The sequence below is a fragment of the Chlorocebus sabaeus genome, chromosome 21 (assembly GCF_047675955.1).
Source record: "Chlorocebus sabaeus isolate Y175 chromosome 21, mChlSab1.0.hap1, whole genome shotgun sequence".
NCBI lineage: Eukaryota > Metazoa > Chordata > Mammalia > Primates > Cercopithecidae > Chlorocebus > Chlorocebus sabaeus.
Window position 1 is genome coordinate 95,701,302 of NC_132924.1, and position 26,350 is coordinate 95,727,651.

General features: G+C 39.5%; 1 protein-coding gene across 8 annotated transcripts in view; it reads right to left on the reverse strand.

The window, feature by feature from the left end:
- CADPS2 (calcium dependent secretion activator 2) overlaps window positions 1-26,350 on the reverse strand; it is a 560,307-nt gene that overhangs the window by 339,198 nt on the left and 194,759 nt on the right. For all 8 annotated transcript variants that reach the window (XM_073009305.1, XM_073009306.1, XM_073009312.1 and 5 more), the window contains exon 3: window positions 8,799-9,131. In XM_073009305.1, the coding sequence (XP_072865406.1) occupies window positions 8,799-9,131 (333 nt within the window). The remainder of the gene's footprint in view (window positions 1-8,798; window positions 9,132-26,350) is intronic.

Genomic DNA, 26,350 nt, shown 5'->3' on the forward strand with positions numbered 1-26,350 from the left:
TAGATAATGGGTTAACTAATTAATTTGAACATACTGCATTACCTTATGTTATATTTTAAAATAACCTTTAATAAACACATTTGTTTTAGGAAAGGCAGCTGATTAACTGGTACCACTTAAGTAACAGCATTTTCATTTAAAAAAGTGAAATAAAATTATTCTTATTAAGACTATAAAACATATAGTTTTAATATTATGTAACATTGTTTCTCTAAAATAATATATATTTGAAATTACCTGCATTTCCTTAAAATATTCCAAAATTAAACTTTCCACTGACAGATTATTCTCCCTTCACTCCAGTTCTTTTTTTATAACATCCCTACTCAACTATATCACAGCTAACAATTTCAGATTCTTGTAGTTATGCCACTCATTTTGGACTATACATGTTGACCTTCTTTTCTTTCTTAATATTTCATTCTATGAATGTGTACCACTGCAGATGCATTATTCTCAAATCAAAGAATCCAAAGTATGAAATTTTAATAGCACAATAGCTAATCTAGAAGCTACTTACATTGTTTTTATTCTTTTTTATGTTTTCTTGATAACAATAACAATTTGTCTTTCAATTATCCCTGATTTCATATCTTAACTATGGTATGTGCTACCTTCTATCTTAGTGTTTTAAAAGTTTCCTTCACACCCTAATGTTAACAATTAATACGTTACTGGCTCTGACTCAAAGTAATGTAAATATCCTTTTTCAGAAGAGAGTTTCCTGTTTTTCCACTCCTGACGTTAATCCTGAAGCTCTGGGACAAAGGATATGATCAAATGATGGTCATCGATGTCATGTGGTAGCCCTGGCAAGACTCCCTTCTCATTCTGTCCTTTCCTTCTTGAGTCGCCAGACATTGCCTGGCTGCTGCCATCCTGCACATTTCACCAGAACAGCCCTTGATCCTGAGCTTCTGACTCTTAAGCAAGCAACATCTTTGAGATTTTCTAGGAGATTTGTGCTGCCAAAAACAAGGGACCACATAAGGGTAAACACATACAGAAGCGAGACTGTTACAGTTAGGAGGAGTCTCAAACCTTTTCCTGAAACATGGAGAAGGTGGGGTAAATCTCATTGACATACACCTGAGCCAGGTTCCAGCAGCTCCACTGGCTTTAGATCCTTCCTGCCTCCCCAAGGCCTGCTCTTCTATTTCTCTTCTCAGGCTATTCCTTTCTATAAAGAACAGACTAGTTTCTGTGATTTATATTGCTTTGCCTTATCTTTTCTTTTTAACCTTTGTTGGAATATAACAAAAGAAAAAATATACAGGCATACGTCATTTTATTGAACTCCTCTTTGTCGCACTTTGCAGATACTATGTTTTTTACACATTGAAGGTTTGTGGCAATCCTGAGTCAAGCAAGTCTATAAGTGCTATTTTTCCAACAGCATGTGCTCACTTCTGTGTCTCATTTTGATAATTCTCACAATGTTTCAAACTCTTTCATTGTTATTACATCTGTTAAGGTGATCTGATCAGTGATCTTTGGTGTCACTATTGCGACTGTTTTAAGGCACCATGAACTGCTCCCATATAAGACAACAAACTCATTCAATAAATGTTATGTGTGTTCTGACTGACCAGCCATTTCCTCATTTCTTTCCCTCCACTCAGCCCTGTCTATTCCCTAAAACACGCCAACATTGAAATTAGGCCAATTAATAACCCAATAATGGCCTTTAAGTGTTCAAGTGAAATGAAGAGTCACATATCTCTCACTTTAAGTCAAAAGCTAGAAGGGATTAAGCTTAGAAAGGCATGTCATAAGGAGAGGCAGGTCAAATGCTAGGCCTCTTGCCCCAAACAGCCAAATTGAAGGATATGAGAAAGGTAAGGAAGCTGCAGAAGAAAAGTTTGAAGCTAGGAGAAGTTGGTTCATGAGGTTAAAGGCAATAAGCCATCTCCATAACATGGAAGTGCAAGGTGAAGCAGCAAGTGCTGATGTAGAAGCTGCAGCAAGTTATCCAGAAGATCTAGCTAAGATCATTGAAGAAAGTGACTAAACTAAACAACATATTTTAATGTAGATGAAACAGCTTTCTATCAGAAGATGCCATCTAGGGATTTCATAGCTACCGAGAAGTCCATGCCTGGTTTCAAAGCTGCAAAGGATGGGCTGATTCTCTTGTTAGTCGCTAATGAAGCTGGTGAGTTTAGGTTGAAGCTAATGCTTCAGAATAGTAAGCGATTACTATTCTGAAAACATTAGGGATTTCAAGAATCATGCTAAATCTACTTTGCTAGTACTCCATAAATGGGACAACAGAGCCTGGATGACAGCACATATGTTTCCAGCATGGTTTACTGAATATTGAGACTTCTAAGAAAATAAAGAATCCTTTCAAAATAGTATTGCTCACTGACAATGCACTTAGTAACCCAAGGGTTCTGATGGAGATGTACAAGAAGATTCACATTGATTTCACTCCTGCTAACATAACATCCACTCTGCAGCCCATGAATCAAGAAGGAATTTTGACTTCCAAGTCTTATTATTTAAGAAATACATTTCGTAAAGCTATAGTTGCCACAGATAGTGATTGCATGATGGATTGGAGCAAAGTAAATGGAAAACCTTCTGGAAAGGATTCACCATTCTAGGTGCCATTAACACACTTGTGATTCAAGGGAGGAGGTCAAAATGTCAACATGAACAGGCATTTGGAAGAAGTTGATTCCAATCCTCATAGATATCTTTGAGAGATTCAAGACTTCCATGAAGGAAGTAACTGGAGATGTTCTAGAAATAGCAAGAGAATTCGAAATAGAAATGGAGCCTAAAGATGTGACTGAATTGCTAAAATCTCGTGATAAAACTTGAATGGATGAGGTATTGCTTTTTATGGACCAACAAAGAAAGTTGTTTCTTGAGGTGAAATCTAATCTTAGTGAAGATGGTGTAAACACTGTTGAAATGATAAAGGATTTAGAATATTTATACAAATGTAGCTGATAAAGCAGTGGCAGGGTATGAGAGGACTAATTCCAATTTTAAAAGATGTTCTTCTGTGGATAAAATATTATCAAACAGTGTCAGATATTATTCAGAAATCTTTTGTGAAGAGTGAATCTCCGTGGCAAACTTCATTGTTGTCTTATTTAAAGAAACTGCTATAGCCAACCTAGTGAGTAAGCAGCCATCCACATCAAGGTGAGACCATCTACCAGCAAAAAGATTATGACTGGCTGAGGGCTCAAATGATTGGTAGCATTTTTTAAAACATACAGTATTTTTAAATTAAGGTACGTAGGTTATTTTTTAAACATAATGTTATTATACACCTAATAGACTACAGTACAGTACAAACATAAATTTTATATGCAGTGTGAAATTTTAAAAAATTGTGTGACCTGCTTTATTGCAATATTCACTTTGTGGCAGTGGTCTGGAACTGGACCCACAATATCTCCAAGGTATGCTTGCATGGCATTCAGGAAAGAAAAAAAAAAAAAAAAAAAAAAAGTGTCTTGGCTGCTTTCTAAACAATTTATTTTCATAATTTCTGTAAAATGATTATTATTTGTCCTTATTTACAGGGGTACTCTTCCTTTTTGTTTTAAAATCAATCAAAAATAATCCTCAAGCTTTTCTTTCAAATCTCAGAACTGAAAGAAATTATAGTTTTAGCTCAGACATATAAAGAGTTTGGAAGTCATCACTCCCACCCTCAGAATAACAAGTTGGGCAAACTGCAAATCATTGACTTTTCTTGAACTTCTCAGAGAACTGAGGGTGCAGGGGAAACCACTAACCAAAATCTAGAAAAATGGGCAAATCCAGAAAGACGCAGTACTTAGAGCAGAAGTTGCTGTATGCCATGAGTGGTAGGAACATTTACTTGTCTAGCAATTTTGAAAAATTACTAGGAGCTGGGTGCAGATAGTAAGAAATTCCTGGAGCCACAATCATAAAGATGCCCCCAAACTTTGCTGGACTTTCCTTTTAGTTACCCCACCAAGTTCTCACAGTGAGGATCCAAAAAAGATCCCCATATGGCCATGGCAGAAAAAAGGAGGAGAAAGTCATTGTTCAATCTCCCAGATCCTTCTCTTCAACAAAAGCAGGAAGGTTTTGCCTGAGGGAAACACTGAAAACTTATCCCAGGTGGAGGAAGAAAATACCACCCTACTCCAGCTCTCTTGACTCACGTACTGAAAAGCAAAAACAAAAAACAGAGTGAACAGGAGACAGGACTTCAAAAAAACAGACTAGGAAACTGCAGTCAGGGAACAGAATGAAGAACATGGTAGTAGGAGGGAGCAATCCTTCTAGACCAGAGACAAAAACACTTACGAAGGTTATAGGTCCACTAAAAGATTGAGATTTAATCAGATTAAAGGACACTCCATCTCTCCAACACCTTACCACAACACCAACACAGTTCCAGGATAAGAAGAGTGGATTGGTGACAGCTAAAAGAGCTGCAGGATGCAGACTTTCTCTGGGGCGGAGTACTTAGGGAAGCCCAGTCAAAAGGGGAGACAAAAATAAGGATACTGGAGGAATTTGAAGTTTCTCATACTTATGGCTACAAGAAACATTAAACACAGCTCAACTCCTACTCAGATTAACATAAATATTCATATGAAAGCCTTAGTTACCTCAGTTCTCAGTTCTCGTTACCTGATAGACCCGGCTTACGACAAAAAAATTATGAGGCACGTCAAAAGCAAAAAAAACCAAAAGAAACAGTCTGGAGAGATAAAGCAAGCATCTGAACTAGATTCAGATATGAGACAGATGTTAGAATTATCAAACAAGGAATTTAAATTACTATTATTAATAGGCTAAGGGCCCTAATATAAAAAGTTGAAAACATGCAAGAACAATGCATAATACAAGCAGGAGATGGAAAGTACCAAAAAATCAAAAGGAAATGCTAGAAATAAAAAAAAAAAAAAACACCGTGAAAGAAATGAATATGCCTTCGATACGCTCATTAGCCTATCACATTAGCAATCCTAATACTTGACATTGCTGAGGAAAGAATCAGCGAGCTTAAAGACATGTCAATAAAATCTTCCCAACCTGAAATACAAAGAGAAAAAGAGTTGAACAAACAACGGAACATCCCAGGACTATGGGATAACACAGGTGATAAAAGTATGGGTGACATAAACATATCTGGAATACCAGAAAAAGAATAAAGAGGGGATAGGACGGAAGGAATATTTGAAGTAATAATAGCAGCAAACTTTCCAAAATTAAAGATAGACACTGACCCACAGATACATGAAGCTCAGAAAAACACCAAGCAAAAGAAATACACACACACACACACACACACATACCCCTAGACATAGTATATTCGAATTGCAGAAAAAATGAAAGAAGGAAAAACTCTTGAAGGAAGCCATAAGGGGGAAAATAACACCTTACCTCTAAAGGGTAAAGGATAAGAACTACATTAGACTTCTCATCAGAAATCATGCAAACAAAAAGACAGTGTGGTGACATTTTCAGAGTGTTGAAAGAAAAAAAAAACTAACAGATAATTCTATATCCAGTGAAATCATACTTTAAATGTGAAGAAGAAACAAGGACTTTCTCAGACAAAAACTGAGAGACTGCATCACCACTAGTCTTGGCCTGCAAGACGTTAAAAGTTCTTCAGAGATAAGGAAAATAGTATCAGTAAGAAATCTGAATCTACATAAAGAAATGAAAGAGCATCAGAGGAAGAATAAATGAAGGTAAAATATATATAATATTTTATTTTTCCTATAACTATTCAAAGCAACAATAGAAAGAATATATTGGGGGGTTATAGTATATTGTAAGCGAAGTGAATGACAGCAATGTCACAAGGGATGACAGGAAGGAATTGGGTATACTCTATTATGGAGTAGCTGCAGTACACATGAAGCCTTATAGTATAGTGTTATCTGAGGGTAGGCTTAGATTATTTAAAAATGTGTATTTTAAACTCTAGGATAATCACCAAAATTTTGTTTCTTAAAAAAATGTATAAACAGTACACCAAAAAATAAAAAAATGGAATTCATAGAAAGTGTTCAATCAAAATTAGAGAAGGCATAAAAAGTAGGGGAGGGCAAAGAACAAATGCATGGAAGTGGTAAAAGCTACAAAGATTATAAAATTTAATCCAAGTATATTAGTAATCACCTTAAATATGAGTGGCCTAAACATACCCATTAAAAGAACAAGATGATCCGTCTGGATTTTTAAAAAAGAAAACTTTAGCCAGGCGCGGTGGCTTACTCCTGTAATCCCAGCACTTTGGGAGGCTGAGGCGGGCAGATCATGAGGTCAGGAGATCGAGACCATCCTGGCCAACATGGTGAAACCCCATCTCCACTAAAAATACAAAAATTAGCCAGGCATGGTGGTGTGTGCCTGTAATCCCAGCTACTCGGGAGGCTGAGGCAGGAGAATCAGTTGAACCCAGGAGGTAGAGGTTGCAGTGAGCTGAGATCACACCACTGCACTCCAGCCTGGGCAACAGAGCAAGACTCCGTCTCGAAAAAAAAGAAAAACTTCAAGACCGAATTGCACACTGTCTACAAAACATTCATTTAAAAAATAAAGACTTAGGTTAAAAGTAAACAGATGGAGAAAGAGAGACCATGTTAACCTTAGCTGGAGTGGCTATATTAGCTTAAGATAACGTAGACTTCAGAAAAGGAAAATAATCAGGGATAAAAAGGAATACTATATCACGATAAAGGAGTCAATTCTACAAAAAGACATAACAATCCTAATATAAATATATGTACCTAATAGAGTATCAAAATATATGAGACAAATACTGATAGAACTGAAAGGACAAATAAACAAATCTGCTATTTTTTATTTTTGTTGTTGTTCAGGTCAATGCTGAGCAAGGACAAACCCACTGTTATAGTTGGAGATCTGAATTGCAAGTAAGTTTCAAATCACGGAAGACTAAAACCAGGGTGCCCATAGTCCAGCTGATTCTTTAGTAGGCAGACAACTTAAACATATTTTAAGCTAATAACATAAACTCAAAGGAACATAGAAATATATTTTATAACCTTGTAACATCTAGTATATTCTAATCCATATGTAGCAACTCATTTAGAGGTCTTATAATTTCTCTGTTTTAAAATCAATAAAAAATAATCCATAAGCTTTTCTTTCAGATCTCAGAACAGAAAGGAATTATACCTCTAACTGAGACATATAAAGAGCTTGGAAGTCTTCACTCCCATCCTCATAATAAAAAGTTGGGCAAGCTGCAAATAAATGACATTTCTTGGACTTATCAAGTCTTTTCTTATAGAGACTCTAGCCACTATAGAGGAAAAAATAAGATTTTTTTCACTCAACTTGGATTCCCTCATACCTACAGAGGTTTTGGACTTGAATAAAGCTCAACAAATATCTACTGAATATCTGAATCTGAATTTTTCCACTAAATTATGTTCATCAACATTTATTTGTACAGCTGAGCTACTGTTTCACTAAAAATACAAAGTTCCAGCTGAAGTTATCTTCTAAATAGAAGATTTTGGTTTTATAGTCATCTTCTACTATTATCAAACAACTACCTGGTTTAATAAAACAATGAAATCAATTACGGTGAGTACACAAATTGTTCACAGAGTTAAAGCTCCACAGTGATTTACTATTAACTCTATTAATTTGTTGATTTGAAATGATCCACAAATTACCAATGCAAAGTAACCAATATGGATATAACTCTGAAATTAAGAGACGATTTGCAAAAAGATTAAAAATAAAAATGTGCATTATAGAAGTGTAACTCTTAAGGAACACATACATTTTTAAGTGTCAGAATTTTATCAATTTAAGTTGTATATTAGGGCATAAATAATTTATACCCCAACATAAACAAACAAAATGCAAATACAGAAGGACTACATTATTAGACAAATAATTGGGTCTAAAACATGAAAAATGTGAAACATGATTTTATCCCCCCCACCAATTTTTTTTTTTTTTTTTTTTTTTAAGATGAGTCTTGCTTTGTTGCCAGGCTGGAGTGCGGTGACATGATCTCAGCTCACTACAACCTCTGCTTTCCAGGTTCAAACAATTATTCTGCCTCTGCCTCCTGAGTAGCTGGGACTACAGGTGCGCACCACCACACCCAGCTAATTTTTCTATTTTTAGTAGAAACTAGTTTTCACCATGCTGCCCAGGATGGTCTCTATCTCCTGACCTCAAGATTCGCCTGCCTCAGTCTCCCAAAGCGCTGTTACAGGCGTGAGCCACTATGCCTGGCCTTTATCCCATTTTTGTATGTATAGCTAGAATAACAACTGAAGAGAAAATATAATATAGACTCTGTCATCTCTTTAAATTACATATTTCAACAATCACCCTCAATTTATTTCTATCTGGGTGAGTTAAATTAAAAATTTGAAATTTCATTACTTCCATACAACTCAGAAGATTAGCATCATATCTTTATAAAATACTATTTTGCAGTGAGAAATACCTATTTATTATAATTTGCCAAGCTTCTTCAGATAGGAGATGATTTTCATTTTACTCTACAGGGCATGGCCCATTTATACCTAATAGACACAAATTGATGTCCTAAAATAGGGCACATAGGGACAATTATTTACTGGATAAGAAGTACTGATATTCTTCCCCTTCTACCAAATACGTCTTTCAAAACTTCTCTCATCACTATGTGATTTATTAAAATTCAATTTTGCTCAACTTTCCAAGTAAAGTGATTATAGCAAGTAAAGTACATCTTCATAGGCTTGTAAATACTTCATATTTATTCCACGAGTCACACAGGGGAATGGAAAATATCATAGACCACTTACCTGACATGCATTATAAAGGAGCTGGTGTTCTAGTTTTTTAATACCCAGAATCTGCTGAAACATTTCATAGAGTTGTTCCTTGCTCAGAATAAGTTCAGACACTGCACTTAAGGTCATTCTATTTGGCTGTTTGCACAAGTCCTCTTCACCCCTGTAAATGGCATCATATTTGGCTATCCATGAGCTCAACACCGTCTCTTTGCTCAAGCCATCTATTTCTGGCAAACTCCGCACACGTTTTTCTATGTTTTTCTTAAATACTTCTCTGAAGTCATTAGCAGAACACCCTCCACTCTGAACCATTCTGGCCACTCGGTCACTCTTTAGAAAAACCTGAAAAACAAACAAACAAAAAAACCCAATTATAATTAGGTGTGGGCGCTAACACCACTTGCTTTCAGCAGTCCAGCCAGAGTCTCTACAAATATTTCAGCCAAATAGTCCACAATGATTCAAAATATTTTATAATACATGGTAACCAATGTCATAATGGTGGCCCCAAATCTCTCTAAAGTGTTAAAATGTTTAGGAGACACAGTATACAGTTTAAAAAAAAAAAAAAAAAAAAAAAAAAACCTGTAAGATAGTTTACTTTGACCTGCATGTCTCCCACCTCTAAAACTAAATCCTTTAGAGTGATGTCCTTATGAATGTGATTTGTGCTCTTATACACAGACTCCAGAACTCTCTCATGCCTTCCACCACATGTGTTCAGAGCGAAAGGACAGCTGTCTATGAATCAGGAAGCAGGTCTTCACAGACACCAAATGGGCTAACATCCTGATTTTGGACTTCCCAAATCTCCAGAACTGTGAGAAATAAATGACCATTGTTTATAAGAAAAAAAAAAAAAAAAAAAGATTAGGAAAACTGGAGATATGAACCCAACATCCATACCTGTGTCTGAGAGTTCTAGTTGGTTTTTCAGCAAGGAGAGAATCCTCTATCATTTGAGTGTGGACTTGAAGACCAATAGTAGGGTAAGTCTAGTATCCAAGTCTATATTCGTCATATGTAATTTTTACTCAAAATTGCCCAACAGCTGGGAGGCTAGAATATACCTGTCCCCATCCCTGATTTAACACCTCCGCAACTTCTCACACACTTATCATAACTAGGAAGAATGCAGGCTTGAAAAAGCAATACCGCTAAGGGACTTCTAATTGTCCATTACTACTGGAAAGAAAATAAAATAAAAACAATGACAACCATAGGGTAAGATGTTTATGAGACAGGTAGCAAGGGTTGGGTAAAAATAAGTACAGTAATAAGGTCATATTTGGGAAGAGACACCAGATTTGGCCTTAAATCTCTCTATTCTGCTACGTTATGTATCTAAGTATCAGTTAAGATCCATTAAACATCTACTATGCTGTCAATATTCCTAAGAATCCTCTATAAGCCATGTAAGACTGCTTTTATTATTGCTTTATTCTTTCCATAATGTCAAAATACTCTCCCAAAAAAGCCTGCAGGACAATTTAATAGAACCTCCATAAATTTTTTGCTGTTATTGAGCTTACAGAACAAAAATTCATGTCAACTTTTTTTTTTTTTTTTTGAAACAGGGTCTCACTCTGTCGCCCATGCTGGAGTCCATTGACACAATCACAGCTCACTGCAGTCTTGACATCCCAGGCTCAAACAATCCTCCCACCTCAGCTTCCCAAGTAGCTGGGACCTGCAAACACACACCATCATGCCTGGGCTAGCTTTTGTAATTTTTTTGTAGATATGGGGTCTCACTTATGCGGCTCAGGCTGGTCTCAAACTCCTGGGTTCAAGTAATCCTCCTGCCTTGACCTCCCAAAGTGCTAGGATTACAGGCATGAGCCACTATGCCTGGCCTCAACTTTTACCCTAAGAACTGACTCATTATAGTGATGTACTCCCAAGTTATGATCATACTACTTGCACCACACTTCTATGCCTGTCTGCATGTGGGCAAGCAGCACACCTGCTTGATACAGTCAAAGTGGACTCACTTGAACCACTGGCTGGCATGCTCAACCACCTGACCCCAAGCCTTTTCCCTCCACTTTAGTTCTCGCTCTTAAGGTCACTCACACTGTTTTTCTTGTTTCCTATCTTTGCTTAATGGCAAAAAGATTCCTGGAGCTCAAATATTTTGGTTGACAGACTTACATACTGAACCACGGGTAGTAAATTCTGCATTGGCAAATAAGATGCTCCTCAAACTACAATGAGGTTACATCCTAATGAGTCTGTCATAAGTTAAAAATATCATATTAAAAAAGCATTTAATACACCTAACTTACCTGAAACATGCTCAAAACACTTACATTAGCCTACAGTTGGGAAAAAAAATCTTCTAATGCAAAGCTTACTTTATGATAAAGTGTTGAACATCTCATGTAATTTGTCAAATGTTATACTGAGTATGAAAAGCAGAACAGCTGTATAGGCAGTCAAAATATGGTTTCCACTGAGTTGTATCACTTTTGTACCATTGTAAAGTCGAAAAATCATAAGCAGAACTGTCATGAGTCAGGGATCCTTTGTGTGTGTAACACATTCCCAAAATTCTTCCTCTGTCTTTACCAACCCTGGCTCAATGACTTACTACTGGAAAGTCTCCCTGTCTTATTTTTTATGTTTTTAAGGCAACACAAATTAATTCTTAAGTGACAGGTATATGAATAGTGCTTTAAATATTTCTATATCAAAGACAATGAAATTGAGATGTTTAACAATATGTTTTGTCTGAGAATGACAAGAACTACTCCAAAACTCAGATGTGTCTCCACCTCCCTTCTCAACCTCATCTAATCACTCTCATTGAGCAGTGACATTTAACATAAACTGTATATTTATAACCTGCATAAGAAGTATTCATATGCAATTTAAAACTATATTCACAAATATTAAAAGTATGTATACACATGATCTTATATATTACCTTATATACACATGATTTTGGTCTATTTGTACCCTTATTTGTGCAATATTTATATCTCAAGGTGGAACTCAGGGAAGCTCAGTAGTTAAAGGGATGGACTCTGCCACCTAATAATCTGTTGCTTCTCAGCTCCATTTTTCCACGTTTCCATTGCCCTGCCTGTGTCAGCTAACACATTTTTTTTTCTCTCTGTCACCCAGGCTGGAGTGCAATGGCATCATGTCAGTTCACTGCAAACTCCGCCTCCCAGGTTCAGGGGATTCTCCTGCCTCAGCCTCCTAAGTAGCTGGGACTACTGGCTTGTGCTACCATGACCAGCTAATTTTTGTATTTTTAGTAGAGACAGGGTTTCACCATGTTGGTCAGGCTTGTCTCGAACTCCTGACCTCATGATCCGCCTGCCTCAGCCTCCCAAAGTGCTGAGATTACAGGTGTGAGCCACGGCGCCCAGCCAGCTAACACAATTTTAAGCAACGTCGGTAGAGGCTGCCAGAGGACGTACACTGGAAGAAAAAGGGCTGTTCTTCCTGGTTCTCTTCTTACCTGAAGGCATGTGGCAGCAACCCTTGGGCAGCTTTTCTCCAGATCCCTAAGAATGGTCTCCCAATGTACCATCCCCACTGGCAGATTCCCAGTGAGTTCTGCAGTGTGGCACCCCTCTGTGGACACCTTCCCCCTAGAACCACAGAAGGCCAATCCCCTGCAAGTCTCCCTACAACACTTCAATGAACTACTCTGCCATGCAGTGAGACACACCTTCTCCAGTGAGGTCTGGATTCCAGCCCTGGGGTAGGGGGTGCCTCTTTGGGTACTCTGTTCCCTATTTCTGCTACTCCTATATTCTTTAGAGTTTTCTTTACCCACAGTAACCAATTTATTATTGTTTATATTAACTGTTCCCTGTTCAATTATTGTGTGTTCTGTCTTCATAGTGCACTCTAACTGATACAAAAACACGGAAGAACTGCAATATTGTCCCTATAGGAAAATATTCTAAGTCAAAACAACCAACTTTGAGAAATTTAGTAATGTGTGTATCGTTTGACCAGCAAGACATAAAGTGAAGTATGAATACCTAAGGAGGGGCATCAGAAAACCCTTTAATTGCTTAATTTCTAATACACTAAATTGGCAGGCATTTTATATTTTCCCACTTCTTCTGCCTAACGGAGTCAGAGCTAGATTCCACCAAGTAACCAAACCACATTTTTGAAACAAGGACACCAAGAAACTTACATTTTTGAATTCATTTCCCCTACAAAACCATACTGAAACCATACTCAATCCAGTTAGATGTAATATAATCAACATTTAGTAAGTGTTAACAACATTTCAGGGATTCTCTTAAGTGTTGGGGGCACAAGGAGAAATGAGCCAAAGGCCTTGCCTTCAAACAGTCACAGCACCTGAGAGAGACAGGATACACATGAAAATATAATAGTGTGATGGCAGCAATGGAAACCCACAGAGGGAGAAAAGGCAAAAGAAAAGAAGTTATTAACTCTGTTTGGGGGCCAGAGTATGAGAGGAGAGGAGCACAGGGCAGAGACAAGGGACTCATGTTTTGAACAACCCATGAATTGTGTGACAGGGAAAGAGAGAAAAAAAGGATACTTCAAGAAAAAGAAAATAAAAGAACAATGGAAATAAAGCACAAAAGAATAACACTGCAAGGTCTTTTGAGGGAAATACAAGGACTTACATACTAGCAGGGACATTCACTATAAGAGTGGGGGCCAAGTGGGGGAGGGAGAACTCTGGGCTCTATATGGTGACGCAGAAGTCAAGGGTAGCTGGGTAGCCAAGGTGCTAAAATGGTGAGAAGCATGCGTTAGGTAACTGGTGGCAGCACCAAGGGTAGACAACAAGTGACCAGAGCAGACACTGGGACATCAGTTATCACATGAACACAACAGACCTGGTGGAAAACAATAAGGGCTAGGACTAGGCTAGAGAGAAAGATGGAGTTAATGAGGATGTGGGAAATAGAATGAATGTGTCTTGGTAATTTACAAAATGTGGAACATAAGACAAGGAAAATTGGAAAATTGCCTGTTTTTTACTGGGGTGTCTAGATTCCAGTAACCAAAAATAAAGAATACAGGTGGAAGCCCATGTGTGTGCATTTGTATATGGTGGTGAATGTTGGGAGAGTCATGGAAAATCAGTTTAGTTTTGGTACAGGTCAGCTTTGGAGACAAAGTATGGTAAAAAAAACAAAACAAAACAGAAAGAATCAAGACAAAATCTTCTGAAATGCCTACATTTTAAAATTTGGCAAAAGAACTGGATCCATGGCAGGTTGGTGGTGTCAGAGTAGAAGAAAAAATATGGATTTACTAGCAGTCAAGAAAGGAGATGGTTTCAGGATAAGAGAGACGGAGACAGTCTCAGTCAAGATAAGAGAGATAGAGATAGTCCCACAGGCCTTTTAAAAATCTCCCTTTGTCCATTTGTCCATCTCATCATGAGAAAGAGACAGAGAATTACCAAGTGCCATAAGAGAAATCAGGTCAAATGAAGAGAGATTTGCTGGTTTTTTATCATTGCCAGGTCACTTTTGACAGACAAGATTTACTGGAGTGGTGAAGAGCAGAAGCTCTTGTCTCCGGAGAGGAAGTCCTATCTTCCTGCCACTTTACTCATCTACCTTACTCTTTCATCTTGCTCTGTTTTTTGTTTCTGCATATAACATCATCTGACATGCATTTATTGCCTGTCCCCCCACCAAAATAGAAGGTAAGCACCTCAGCAGCAACTTTGTTTTGCTTGCTCAAAATCCAGTACCTAACACAGAGCCTGTCCCTTAGTGAGAGCTTAATAAAAATTTGTTGGCCAGCGCAGTAGCTCACACCTGTAATCCCAGCACTTTGGGAGGCCAAGGTGAGCAGATGGCTTGAGCTCACAAGTTTAAGACCAGGCTGGGCAAAATGGTGAAACCCTGCTCTACCAAAAATATGAAAAATTAGCCGGGTGTAGTGGCACATGCCTGTGGTCCTAGCTACACAGTAGACTGAGGTGGGAAGACTGCTCAATCCCAAAAGCTGGAGGTTGTAGTGAGCCATGATCATACCACTGCACTCCAAACTAGGTGACAGAGTGAGACCCTGTCTAAAGAAAAACAATTTTTTATATATATATATATGTTGAGAAAAAGTAATTACTACCCCCACACACTGAAATCTCCAGAGATAAACAGGAGGATTATACACGCATCTAACTCACAGGTGTCCTACAATACTGATGACTGTAGGAAAAGAACCAGGGGATGGATAAATATCCAGTAACTGGAAGTCTAGAAGTGATGTATTGAAAGGCACAAGCTCCAAAAGGAAATGGGCTTTCACATGGGAGAGGAAGAGTAACGATCTGAAAGCAGGAATGAAGACCCGTTCTCTTGGCCCTATGTGGAGAGGACAATGAAAGGCCGACAACCATAAGAAGGCTACATTTCACCTCTGTCCTCAGTCTGCTGATTAGGTGTGGGGCCTTCCACATCACACATACTCTGAAGGCCATCACGAAGCCTGATCCATCAACCTTTAATTTTACTTAAGCTCCGCATTTAGATCTCTAACATCACTCCCATCTCTCCTTAGGTGTCCCATTGGCACTCTAAATAAGTCTCAGAGCTCATGACTTTTCCAATATTTGTTCTGCTTCCTGCCTGCCTATCTCAGTGAGTGACAGATCCCAGTTTCCATGCTCGAGGGCCTGGAAATCATTCCTGACTCCTCACAGCCTCCATGCTATATTCCCCAACATACAACTTGTCCCTGAACCCTGCTGATTCTATCCCCTCAATTCCTCTCAAGCCCTTCTTCACCTCTCCATCTCCCACAATGGTTCTCCCTCCCTTTCCCTGGGGCTCAAGGGATAAGAGCAAACAGCCTTGCAACTGGTCTCTGCCTCAGAGGTTTTTCTGGCAGTCACCCTATTCCTACTACCATTTTTTCCAAACTTATTGTCAATTGGCATATATATATTTTTTAAACACTGATCATTTAAATCCTTCTACGGCTTAAAACTGTTTCATTGGTCTTCCACTGAAATCGTCAGCATGGCCTCTAAGGTCCCGCTTCAAAAATGTCTCAAACGAGGCTGGGCACAGTGGCTCGTGCCTATATCCTAGCACTTTGGGAGGCCAAAGTGAGGATCGCTTGAGCTCAGGAGTTGGAGATCAGCCTAGGCAAAATCCTGTCTCTACAATAAAATTTAAAAATTAGCCAGGCGTGGTGGCACATGCCTGTAGTCCCAGCCACTCGGGAGGCTGAGGCAGGTGGATCACTTGAGCCCAGGAGGTTTTTTTTTTTTTTTTTTTTGAGATGGAGTCTCACTCTGTCATCCAGGCTGGAGTCCAGTGGTGCCATCTCAGCTCACTGCAACCTCTGCCTTGTGGGCTGAAGCGATTCTCTCACCTCAGCCTCTGAGTAGCTGGAACTACAGGCACATGTCATTACGCCCGGCTAATTTTTTTGTATTTTTAGTAGAGACGAGGTTTCACCATGTTAATCAGGTTGGTCTCAAACTCCTGACCTGAAGTGATCCACCCGCCTCAGCCTCCCAAAGTGCTGGGATTACAGGCGTGAGCCATGGTGCCCAGCCATGAGCCCAGGAGTTCTAAGCTGCAGAGAGCTATGATCTCGCTACTGCACTCCAGCAGTGAAACCTTTTTTTTTTTTCTTTTTAAAAGTCCCAACTTCCTCTCTGGTTTCATCACAAGTTATTCTTCCTTGCTGGATCTCTGTGCTCCAATCCCACAGGCCTTTTAAAAACCTCCCATTGTCTACCTCACCATCCACTAATTATCTTAGTCCCCATTCAGATCTCCACCCAGTTGATCCTTCCTCAGGAATTTCTTCCCCAGTCACCCAGGCTTGGCCAGATCCTGTATCGTATGCTGTTACAGGACCTTTTCTTTTTTCTTTAAAATATTGATCACACTGTTACTGTAATATTTAAGTAAAAAATTTAATTCCCATCTCTTTTCCTCACTGAACAGTAAGTTCCATGAAGTCAAAGACTGTTTCATTCACCATTCTATCTGTAGCACCTAGCACTAGGCCAAGTACATAGATAGCAAGCACCCAGAAAATACCCACTGGATGAGTGAATGAGTGGTTTGAATGGTTAAACCAATGATTTAATTCCCCCATCCATGCACTTGTATAATTTAAATAATTAATGAATCAGGAAGAGGGAACAATACTGCAGAGGAAGAAATCACAATGAATAACATCACAGAGGAAGGGCTGGACTGTGGTGGCTCATGCCTGAAATCCCAGAACTTTGGGACGTAAAGGTGGGAGAATAACTTGAGCATAAGAGTTCGAGACCAGCCTGGGCAACATAGCAAGACCTCATCTCTACAAAAAAATGTACAAATAACCATATACAGTGGTGCATGCCTGTACTCCCAGCTACTCGGGCAGCTGAGGTGGAAGGATAGCTTGAGCCTAGGAGTTTGAGGCTGCAGTGAACCATGCACTGCCTGGGTGACAGAGTAAGACTATCACTTAAAAAAATACTACTACTACTACTACTAATAATGTTGCAGAGGAAAGAGGGAAAGAGTGAGCCTAGTCTTGTGAGAAGCAGCTGATCTCTCAGTACAGTGAGAAAGAACCCCTGGATAAGCAAAGAAGGATAGGTACAGAGATGTAATTTGATACAGGAGGCAATGGAAAACACTAAATAAGTAAGGAAGTGACATGTTGAAAGATTATTTTGGAGAGGATTTAGCAGAGGAGTAGTAAGTAGGAAGGCAGAGGTGTGAGCAAAACTAGGGCAGACTTTAAAGCTGTGAAACCCATCCATACACTTGCATAATTTAAATAATTAATGAACCAGTAAGGTTTACTGATTCCTATTATATGCTCAAATAGGAAAGGCGTATAAAACATGGACCTTGTCCATATGAAAAGGGGAGGAAAGGATATCAGAGGGAAGGAAGCATAATGAGTAATGTCCCAAAGGAGAGAGATTAGTTTTGTGAGTAAAATAAATTATACTGTCTAATAAATATAATATTATCTAACACTTCCTATAATCTGTGTTTTTACAGAAATAATAATAGAGTTTAAGACAATCTTTCAGGCTTATCAGTTATGAAACTAACAATGATGGGTTTAGTCTCACTAAATATAAAATACCTGAATCCTGCATCCTTTCATAACAACAGTTATCAAGTTAAAGGCCGGTAAAGTGTGGCTACATGTGGAAACTGGTTCCAGAGCTGGTCTCCAGGCATCGGTGGTCACCCTCCAACTTTCTGCTGTGGGACCCAGGATCCTCAGTGAAATTCTGCCTGGAGTACCAGCAGGGCACCATGCTGCTGTCGAAGCTGTCATGGGAATTCCTTACACTGACAAACTCACCAAGGAGCAGATATCCTGTCTCCCTAGAGCTCTTCCTGTATTATCTTCTTTAACCCTCACAATCACCCAGTACCCTCTCCAATATCATTCTCTTTTAAAGGTTAAGTGGTTTAAGCTGAGGAGATAAGTAACTGGCTCAAGGCCATACAGCTACTGGGAGAACAGAGACCCGAATACTGGACCTTTGGACTCTAAAAACACTACTCCTTTACTCCCTTTCTCTCCCATTCCTCCACCCCAGCCTGGGTGCACCTTTGGAAGCCAGATGTCCTGCTGGTTGCTGGCCAACACCTGTGGAATTATCCACCAGTGACTTTCTTGTGAAAATGCCACTGGGCACAGATCTTATTCAGTGTGGGGGTTAGGAACCTCACGTCAGAAAACTATGACATACTACGTATATCACATTTGTCCACATTTCAGTAAATTTTAACTTACATATGGCCTTCAATCTGAGCACCACCAACTGCCACTCTTCCCATTAATCTACTCAGCTTATATACCAAATAAGTCACTGAATATCTTAACAAAGTCATAGCGAACTAATAACAAAAGTGAAATGTGATTACTATAACAAGAAACTGTATTTGCCAAAAGTAAGTCTGCTCAGCTGTCCAAACAGGGCTTCAAACATACTTTTCCACAGAAGCCCTTATTGTTCACACATTGCTGTTGATTTGAACCATGCATTACTTCTTTGATTTAAAAGAATTTTATAATGACGAGAAAAACATTATCTGCTTGCCAAATCATTGTGGCGATGAGATGGTTCCAGGAAGGCTGCCAGCATGTGTTCAACAAAACGTCGAGAAAAGTACAAGAGGCCCACTTATAAGACATGCCTTTTTCTCCTTAATAATACCAAATAAAATATTGTCTCATAATTTCCGTAACCTATGCTGTCCTTGGAGAAACAGCGATATGGTTTTTAAAACTATTTTTCAGGTGTTATCAATTCATGAAACTTTTCAACTGTAGTGAAGTTTAGTCCCATTAGAAATCAAATAATTTATGGTTTTCCAGTATGTAAATACCAGTATTTTTTTTTACATGGAGACATTTTACTTCCTGATTCATACATGTTGTAATCCAAACTTAAAAGAGATGTACTTTAAAAAGGAAAATCTGAACCTTACATGTGCTGAAGCTCTAAGACATGAACCGTTTTACTGGATGGAAACACACTAAGGCAGCATTTGTCCACCTGTGGGACCTGGCTGTGACTCACACAAAACAGAGTCCTCTGTGGTGACACCAGACACAGACACTCAAAGGAGCCCAGTGCTCCATTCTGACTATGCGATCCAAGAAGACCTGTTAGCGCCCTAGATGTGTAGAAAGAACAAGGGTCACATACCAGAAAAGACGAGTGTGCCTCCTCTGATTTCAAGTGAAAACGCTAAAGCGATGTTCTCTCCTTTCATTTCAAGTTATTTTTTGGAAAGGCATCCACCAAGGTGAGTTAAATGATAATGTGTACTAATTTTTTTAAAAAATTATCCAGTCTATCATTGATAGGCATTCAGGTAGGTTCCAAGTCTTTGCTATTATAAATAGTGCTGCAATAAACATATGTGTGCATGTGTCTGAATAAAGAAAATGTGGCACACATACACCATGGAATACCACACAGCCACAAAAAAAAAGAATGAGTTCATGTCCTCTGCAGGGACATGGATGAAGCTGGAAGCCATTATTCCCAGCAAACCAACACAGGACCAGAAAACCAACCACCACACGTTCTCACTCATAAGTGGTAGCTAAACAACGAGAACACATGCACACAGGGAGGGGAACAACATACACCAGAGCCTGTTGAGGGGTGGCGGGGTAAAGGGAGGGAGAGCGCTAGGACAAACACCTAATGCACGCAGGGCTTAAAATTTAGAAGATGGATTGATAGGTGCAGCAAACCACCACGGCACAGGCACATCCACGCAACAAACCTGCGTGTTCTGTACATGCATCCCAGAACCCAAAGTAAAAAAACAGAAAAGAAGAAAAGAAATTATAACCTCTTGAACCTCAAAAACAAAATTAAAGACCTACTCATGCATCTTTGGCAAAGGAAACAAACTTCAGGTAAGGGGGTGGGGAGGAGAGCAATAAACTGTGGGAAAAGCCACAATAATCCGAAACTTGATGGACTGTCTAAATTATTAAAATATTCTTTTAAAAATGAGTAGATTCCTGCCTAATTACTCTGTTTATGAGAAACACCTACAATACATTAGAGTAGACAATAAAATAACTAAGGGGGAGTATCTCAATTACTTTTTAGGGTCCTTCATAAAATTTTATTAATGGCACCTTAAATGTAAACACTACAGAGAAACTGCCAGAAAAATGAGGACTTAGCAGAAAATACATGTCTTTTGCTACAAGTAAATAATGAGAAAACAAGAGCCAAATGTTTACCTTTAAAGTTGGTTTGCTTACTTTTCAACTTTGACATTCATTTGAAAAATTAGGACATTTTATATACTAGGCTGTATCTCGACTGCTCACTACATTGCAATACAATAAGCTTATGTTCAAGCAGCAGTTGGAGAAGGATGCTGTTAGCCCCAGTTAAATATCCACTTCACACAGCATGACTAGAGAGAGATCCTGCTTCCCATGATGACTGATCAGCTCAAGTACCATCTGGAGAGACAGGAGGACATGGAGGCCTGCTGTCAGCTGCTCAGCCACATCCTGGAGGTACTGTACAGGAAGGACATGGGGCCAACTCAGAGGCACATCCAGATTATCATGGAGAAACTTCTCCAGACTGTGAATCAAACCATCATTTCCCTGGGAACTGACTGTAAGTGCTTGGTGACAGTATTTTTTTTTTCCATGTCACTTTGTATACCCAAAGCCAGTCAATTTGTTGGCACTGTTGGCACTGTTTTGTGCCAGGCTCTATATCCATCCAAGTCTCCCTCAACCTACCTTTCCAGGCTTCTCTTGCATTGCTCTCATGAACATATTTTCTGTTCCAGTAAAAGGGCACACTTGTGTAGCCCCCCACACTCTGCGTACATTCACACCCCCATAGCTTATCCATTTGTTCAACAAATGTTTACCAAGACAAACCAAAACGCCAGGCAATGTGATCAGGTGTCATAAGCAAAATGACAAAGGTTTGCTTCCTCCCTAGAGCTTACAGTGGGGCAAACAAATGGTTATACAAACCGATATGCCTGTGGCTTGATAAATACTAGTGAGAATTTCTGGTGCCATAAGTTTGTAACAAAGTTTGAATCTGGCTAAGGTGGTCACGGTGGCTTCCCTGAGGAGGAGGGTAGAGATCTGAAGACAAAGAATTTGCAAATAAAAAGGAACCAAGGGGCCAGGGGACAGTGGGTGGAGGGAACACAGCCTATCTAAGGGGGCCTTAAGGCAGCTCCCTGGGCTGCAGTGAAGGGACCGCGAGTACAGTGGAATGGGAGGTGCCTGAAGAGGACCTGAAGTGCCTTTGTCAGGCCTGGAAAGTGCTCTGGTCTTTATCCCAGGAGCATGGAATGCCATCAATATTTAAGGCAGAGAGTCACATGATAAAAACTGTATTTTGAAAATAGCTAAAATTTATTTTAGGGACTTAATGTATATTAACCCTCACAATTGCATAAAGAAGGTGCTAGTATTTACCTTAAAGGTAAAACACGACAACAAAAACCCAAAAAGCATACAGAAGTACACAGACATGGCCAAGATCACACAGTCAGAGTGTGGAAGAGTCAAGATTTAAGCCCAATCTCACTCTAGAGCTCCCCTCTTCACCATCATGCAATCAAGTTCAGCAATTTATCAATTTGTGGCTCACTCAACCGAGCTGGCAGGGCCAACGGGTAAATGGACTGGTAAGGATTAGGCAGGAGAATGCTCCTGCTCTTTGTCAAGCATTCCACAGTTTGATGGTATTTCTCTATTCTAAGCCATGCTAACACTTCCCCATGCTCTGTGTAGGTATAAAAAACACTGCTGTCCTGTCTTATACCACATCGTTGTATCTCTCTCTTGTTTAGACTGCAAACTGCACCTTTGTAATCTCTGTAGTGTCTAGTATCATTAGATATTAGATACTCAAATTTTAAAGGAAATCATTAGGTCCTTGTAGTAACGGACTTTAGAAAGTTATTGAATCCAAAGGCTGGTGTGTTGACCAGTGTGGGATAAAGTTTTCATGAATTCAAAGTAAAAAAAGCAAATACAAGGACTTCAAAGTGCATTTTAATAAAGCTAACTTTAATATTCTAATAGTTGAAACTGTAGGTGCAAGAAGTCACTTTTTGTAATACAATGTTATTAATAGTAAATGTGTGGTTTTGTTGTTTTATTCATCCAATGGATTCTTCCCATACAGCTACAAAGACAAAACCAATTCACTGAGACTGTGCTATAGCAATAGAGAAGGAATTTTATTAATGCAAGGTTGGCCACACAGAAGATGGAGTTATTACTCAATCTCTCAAAGGCTTGGAGTTTAGGGTTTTTGTAAGGATAATTTGGTGGGCAAGGGTTTAGGGAATGGGAAATGTTGACTGCTTAGAGGTGAAATCACAGGGGTGTGGGAAACGGTCCTCCTGCACTTAGCCTCTGCGTAGGGCCGCAGGATGGGTTGCACCACTACTGTGGGTCTGAGTGGATTTAGTTGGTGGTCAAAAAAGGAAAATGTGAAAGATACCTCAAAAGGTCAATCTTAGGTTCTACATAGTGATGTTATCTACAGGAGCAACTGGGGAAGTCACAAATCTTGTGACTTCTGGCCATAGGGCTACTGAGCAGTAAGGGATTACAGAAACTAGGCCTACATTTTAGCAGAACTCAGGCCTCTTCCACAATCCTAATCTTGTGGCCTTTCATTAGTTTTACAAAGATGGTTTTTAGTCCCTGAGCAAGAAGGGGTTTAGTTTTAGAGAGGGACTATTATCATCTTTGCTTCCAGGTTAAACTATAAACTAAATCCTTCCCATGGTTACTTTGGCCTATGCATAGGAATGAACAAAGCCAGCCAGACTATGAGGCTAGAAGCAAGATGGAATCAGCTATGCTAGATTTCTCTGTCATAACCTTTGCAAAGGCAGTTTCATTGTTGTTGCAATGGTTAATTACCTTTCTTGGCACACAAAAAAAGTGCAATATCTGACCTCTATTTTTATTTACTGATCCATGAATTCCAAAGATTTGAAAAACACTGGTTTAACTAATCCCATTCCTTTACCTATCAAATGTAAAGAATCACAGCTTAAAACTGACAGCAAATAATCTATTTTATCTAAAAAAATTAATTTTGGTAAGAAGTACCTCTAGACCCTTATCTATAAACTAGGAGACAGTTGCTTTCAAAAGATACTTCCAACTATTCTAAATCCCTTATAACTAATCTAAAGCTGTAATATCAAATCTAAAGCCCTTAGACCAGGCCAGGCATGGTGGCTCATTACTGTAATCCCAGCACTTTGGGAGGCCAAGGTGGGTGGATCACCTGAGGTCAGGAGTTCGAGACCAGCCTGGACAACATGGCAAAAGCCTGTCTCTATTAGAAATACAAAAATTAGCCAGGTGTGGTGGTGCACGCCTGTAATCCCAGCTACTCAGGAAGCTCAGAATGAGAATCACTTGAACCTGAGAGGTGGAGGTTACAGTGGGCTGGGATCATGCCACTGCACTCCAGCCTGGGTGACACAGTGAAACTGTTTCAAAAAGAAAAAGAGAAAGAAAAGGCCGGGCGCAGTGGCTCGCGCTTGTAATCCCAGCACTTTGGGAGGCTGGGGGGGGAGCAGATCACGAGGTCAGGAGATCAAGACCATGGTGAAACCCCGTCTCTACTAAAAATACAAAAAATTAGCTGGGCGTGGTCGCGGGCGCCTGTAGTCCCAGCTACTTAGGAGGCTGAGGCAGGAGAATGGCGTGAACTCAGGAGGCAGAGTTTGCAGTGAGCTGAGATCGTGCCACTGTGCTCCAGCCTGGGCAACAGAGTAAGACTCTGTCTCAAAATAAATAAATAAATATATCTAAAAAATAAAAATAAAAATAAAGCCCTTAGACCAAATATAAAGCCCTGAACTATCCATGCCTTCTTACATCCTGTTGTAAGAACTGAGATGAATCTATACCCAAATGAACACAAATGGGATTTGAAAAGTATAAAGCTTTTTTTGGAAAAAAAATATATACACATGATATTACCAGGATCTTATCAATATTACGAAGTTGTTCTAAAGCTTTTTTCTTCTAATATCAGCTAGTAGCAGATCTTTGAGTCATTCTTCTAAATGCTTAGTTTAAATTTCCCTAAGCCTATAGCAAATACTCCTTAACCTTGTACTTATGAGACTGAAAGCAAAGATTTACCAAGCCACTTGTATAAACACAAAGATCACTGCACCCTACCTGGGCTTCCAATCTGTCTGACACTGTGCAACAAAGACTGAGACCCTAAAGCGGAAGAAAAATCATGTTGTTCATCATGGAAAAGGGAGCAATGGAATGGCAAATATGAATTCCTAGAGAAAAGCTTCTATACATAGCCACAAAGTCAAAGAAGATGCCAGCTTTCCATGCCATATCTTCAGCCTAAGCCATCTCTTTTGCCTTCATTCAGTATGTTTCATGGTGTGATAGAAAAGTCTGAATGTTACTAGGTTGGGCTATCTTCTTACATCTATTCTACAAAGAAAATGCTTTTCTTATTTTGCCCTCACTGTAATAATACAGAAAAAAATCTTAAAAATTTAGTGTATTGCTTTTGAAGCCTCACAATATATCTAATGTTGAATAAATCCTTAATGTATGTTTACTATCTGGAAAGAAAAAATGTGTTCCCCTGCTGTTTTACAGCTTTACAGTATTCCAACTTCAATTATAGAACTCAATTCACCTCATCCTTACTTCTGTGCTACTCTCCACTCATCAGTTGGGAAATAATGTAACAAACCTGAGAGGGCATCAGGAGACCTGAGAGTTCAAGGTGTGACACAAGCTAAGAGACTCTGAACCATTTTGGGTCAGTTTCCTCAGCAGTGGAATACAGGTAATCTTGAGATGGGATAATTCCCTTGACCTTGATCCCCTTCTTGGGTGGGAACTCAGTGGCCTTTTTCACTCAGTCTGTTACTGGCCACTCCTCACGAGACAGAACATGCAAGCAACCAAGTGTAGTGACTGGAACAACGATCGCTGGAACGGCCAGTCGCTCCTCTCTTGAGGGAGCGGGCTCTGTGTGGGCTCTGGAGCATCTCCCAGCTCCTGCCCTCTTGGTTCTTGTCTGGCGCCCAGGAAGAATCAGGTCACATGAACAGACTGAAGGGTAGTGTATGTGGATGATTTTATTTGGTGATGGAAGTGGCTCTTGGCAGGATGAGAGTTGGAAAGGGGATAGTATAGGAAGAAGGTGATCTTTCCCTGAAGCCACGCCGTCTGAAGTTAGCCACATCCATCTGTAGTCTCTGATGCTCAGTTGCTGCTTCTCAGCTTACTGCTCAGCCACTTGTATCCTTGATGCTCAGTAGCTTGTGTGTTGCTCTGCCCGTTGAAGTCTTTTTAAGGGCACAGGATAGAGGTGTGGCAGGCCAAAATGGCAACATTTGGGTGGGAAAACCAAGAAAAATGGGGTCAGTTGTTTTCTCTTACAGCCACCATTCCAGGCTTAAGGATGGAGGTTTAGCTGGCAGCCCAGTGGTTCTGTATTAATATCACTTTTGAAAAGACTTTTTATTCAGTAACAATTTTATATATTATGGGGCACAACGTGATGTTTTGATATGTGCTTACAATGTGGAATGATACTTTTCTCAACACATTTTTTTAGTACTACCTGAGATAATATAGTGAAATAAATTTTAAAATCACTGTTAGTTGAAATGTTATCCGTGGACCAATGACAGTACCCAGACTGTTACCTGTCCCTAAGCAAGTACAGACGGCAGTCCTCTAATAAGGTTGCTTTGATATAATGTTAATGAAGAAAAAAAAACAGATTCCCAGTTGGGGCTACGGTCTGTGTGGAGTTGGCACGTTCTCCCCAAGTATGCATGGGTTTCCTCCAGGTACTTCAGTTTCCTCCCACATCCCAAAGACATGTATGTGAGGTTCACTGTGTCTACATTGTCCCTGTGTGAGTTAGTGTGGGGGTGTGTGTGAGTGTGCCTTGTGATGGGAAGGCATCCTGTCCAGGTTGGTGCTTGCCTTGTACTCTGAGTTGCTGGGTTCTGACCACCTGTGACCCTGAACTAAAATAAGTGGATAAATAATTGTCTTGTTTTTAT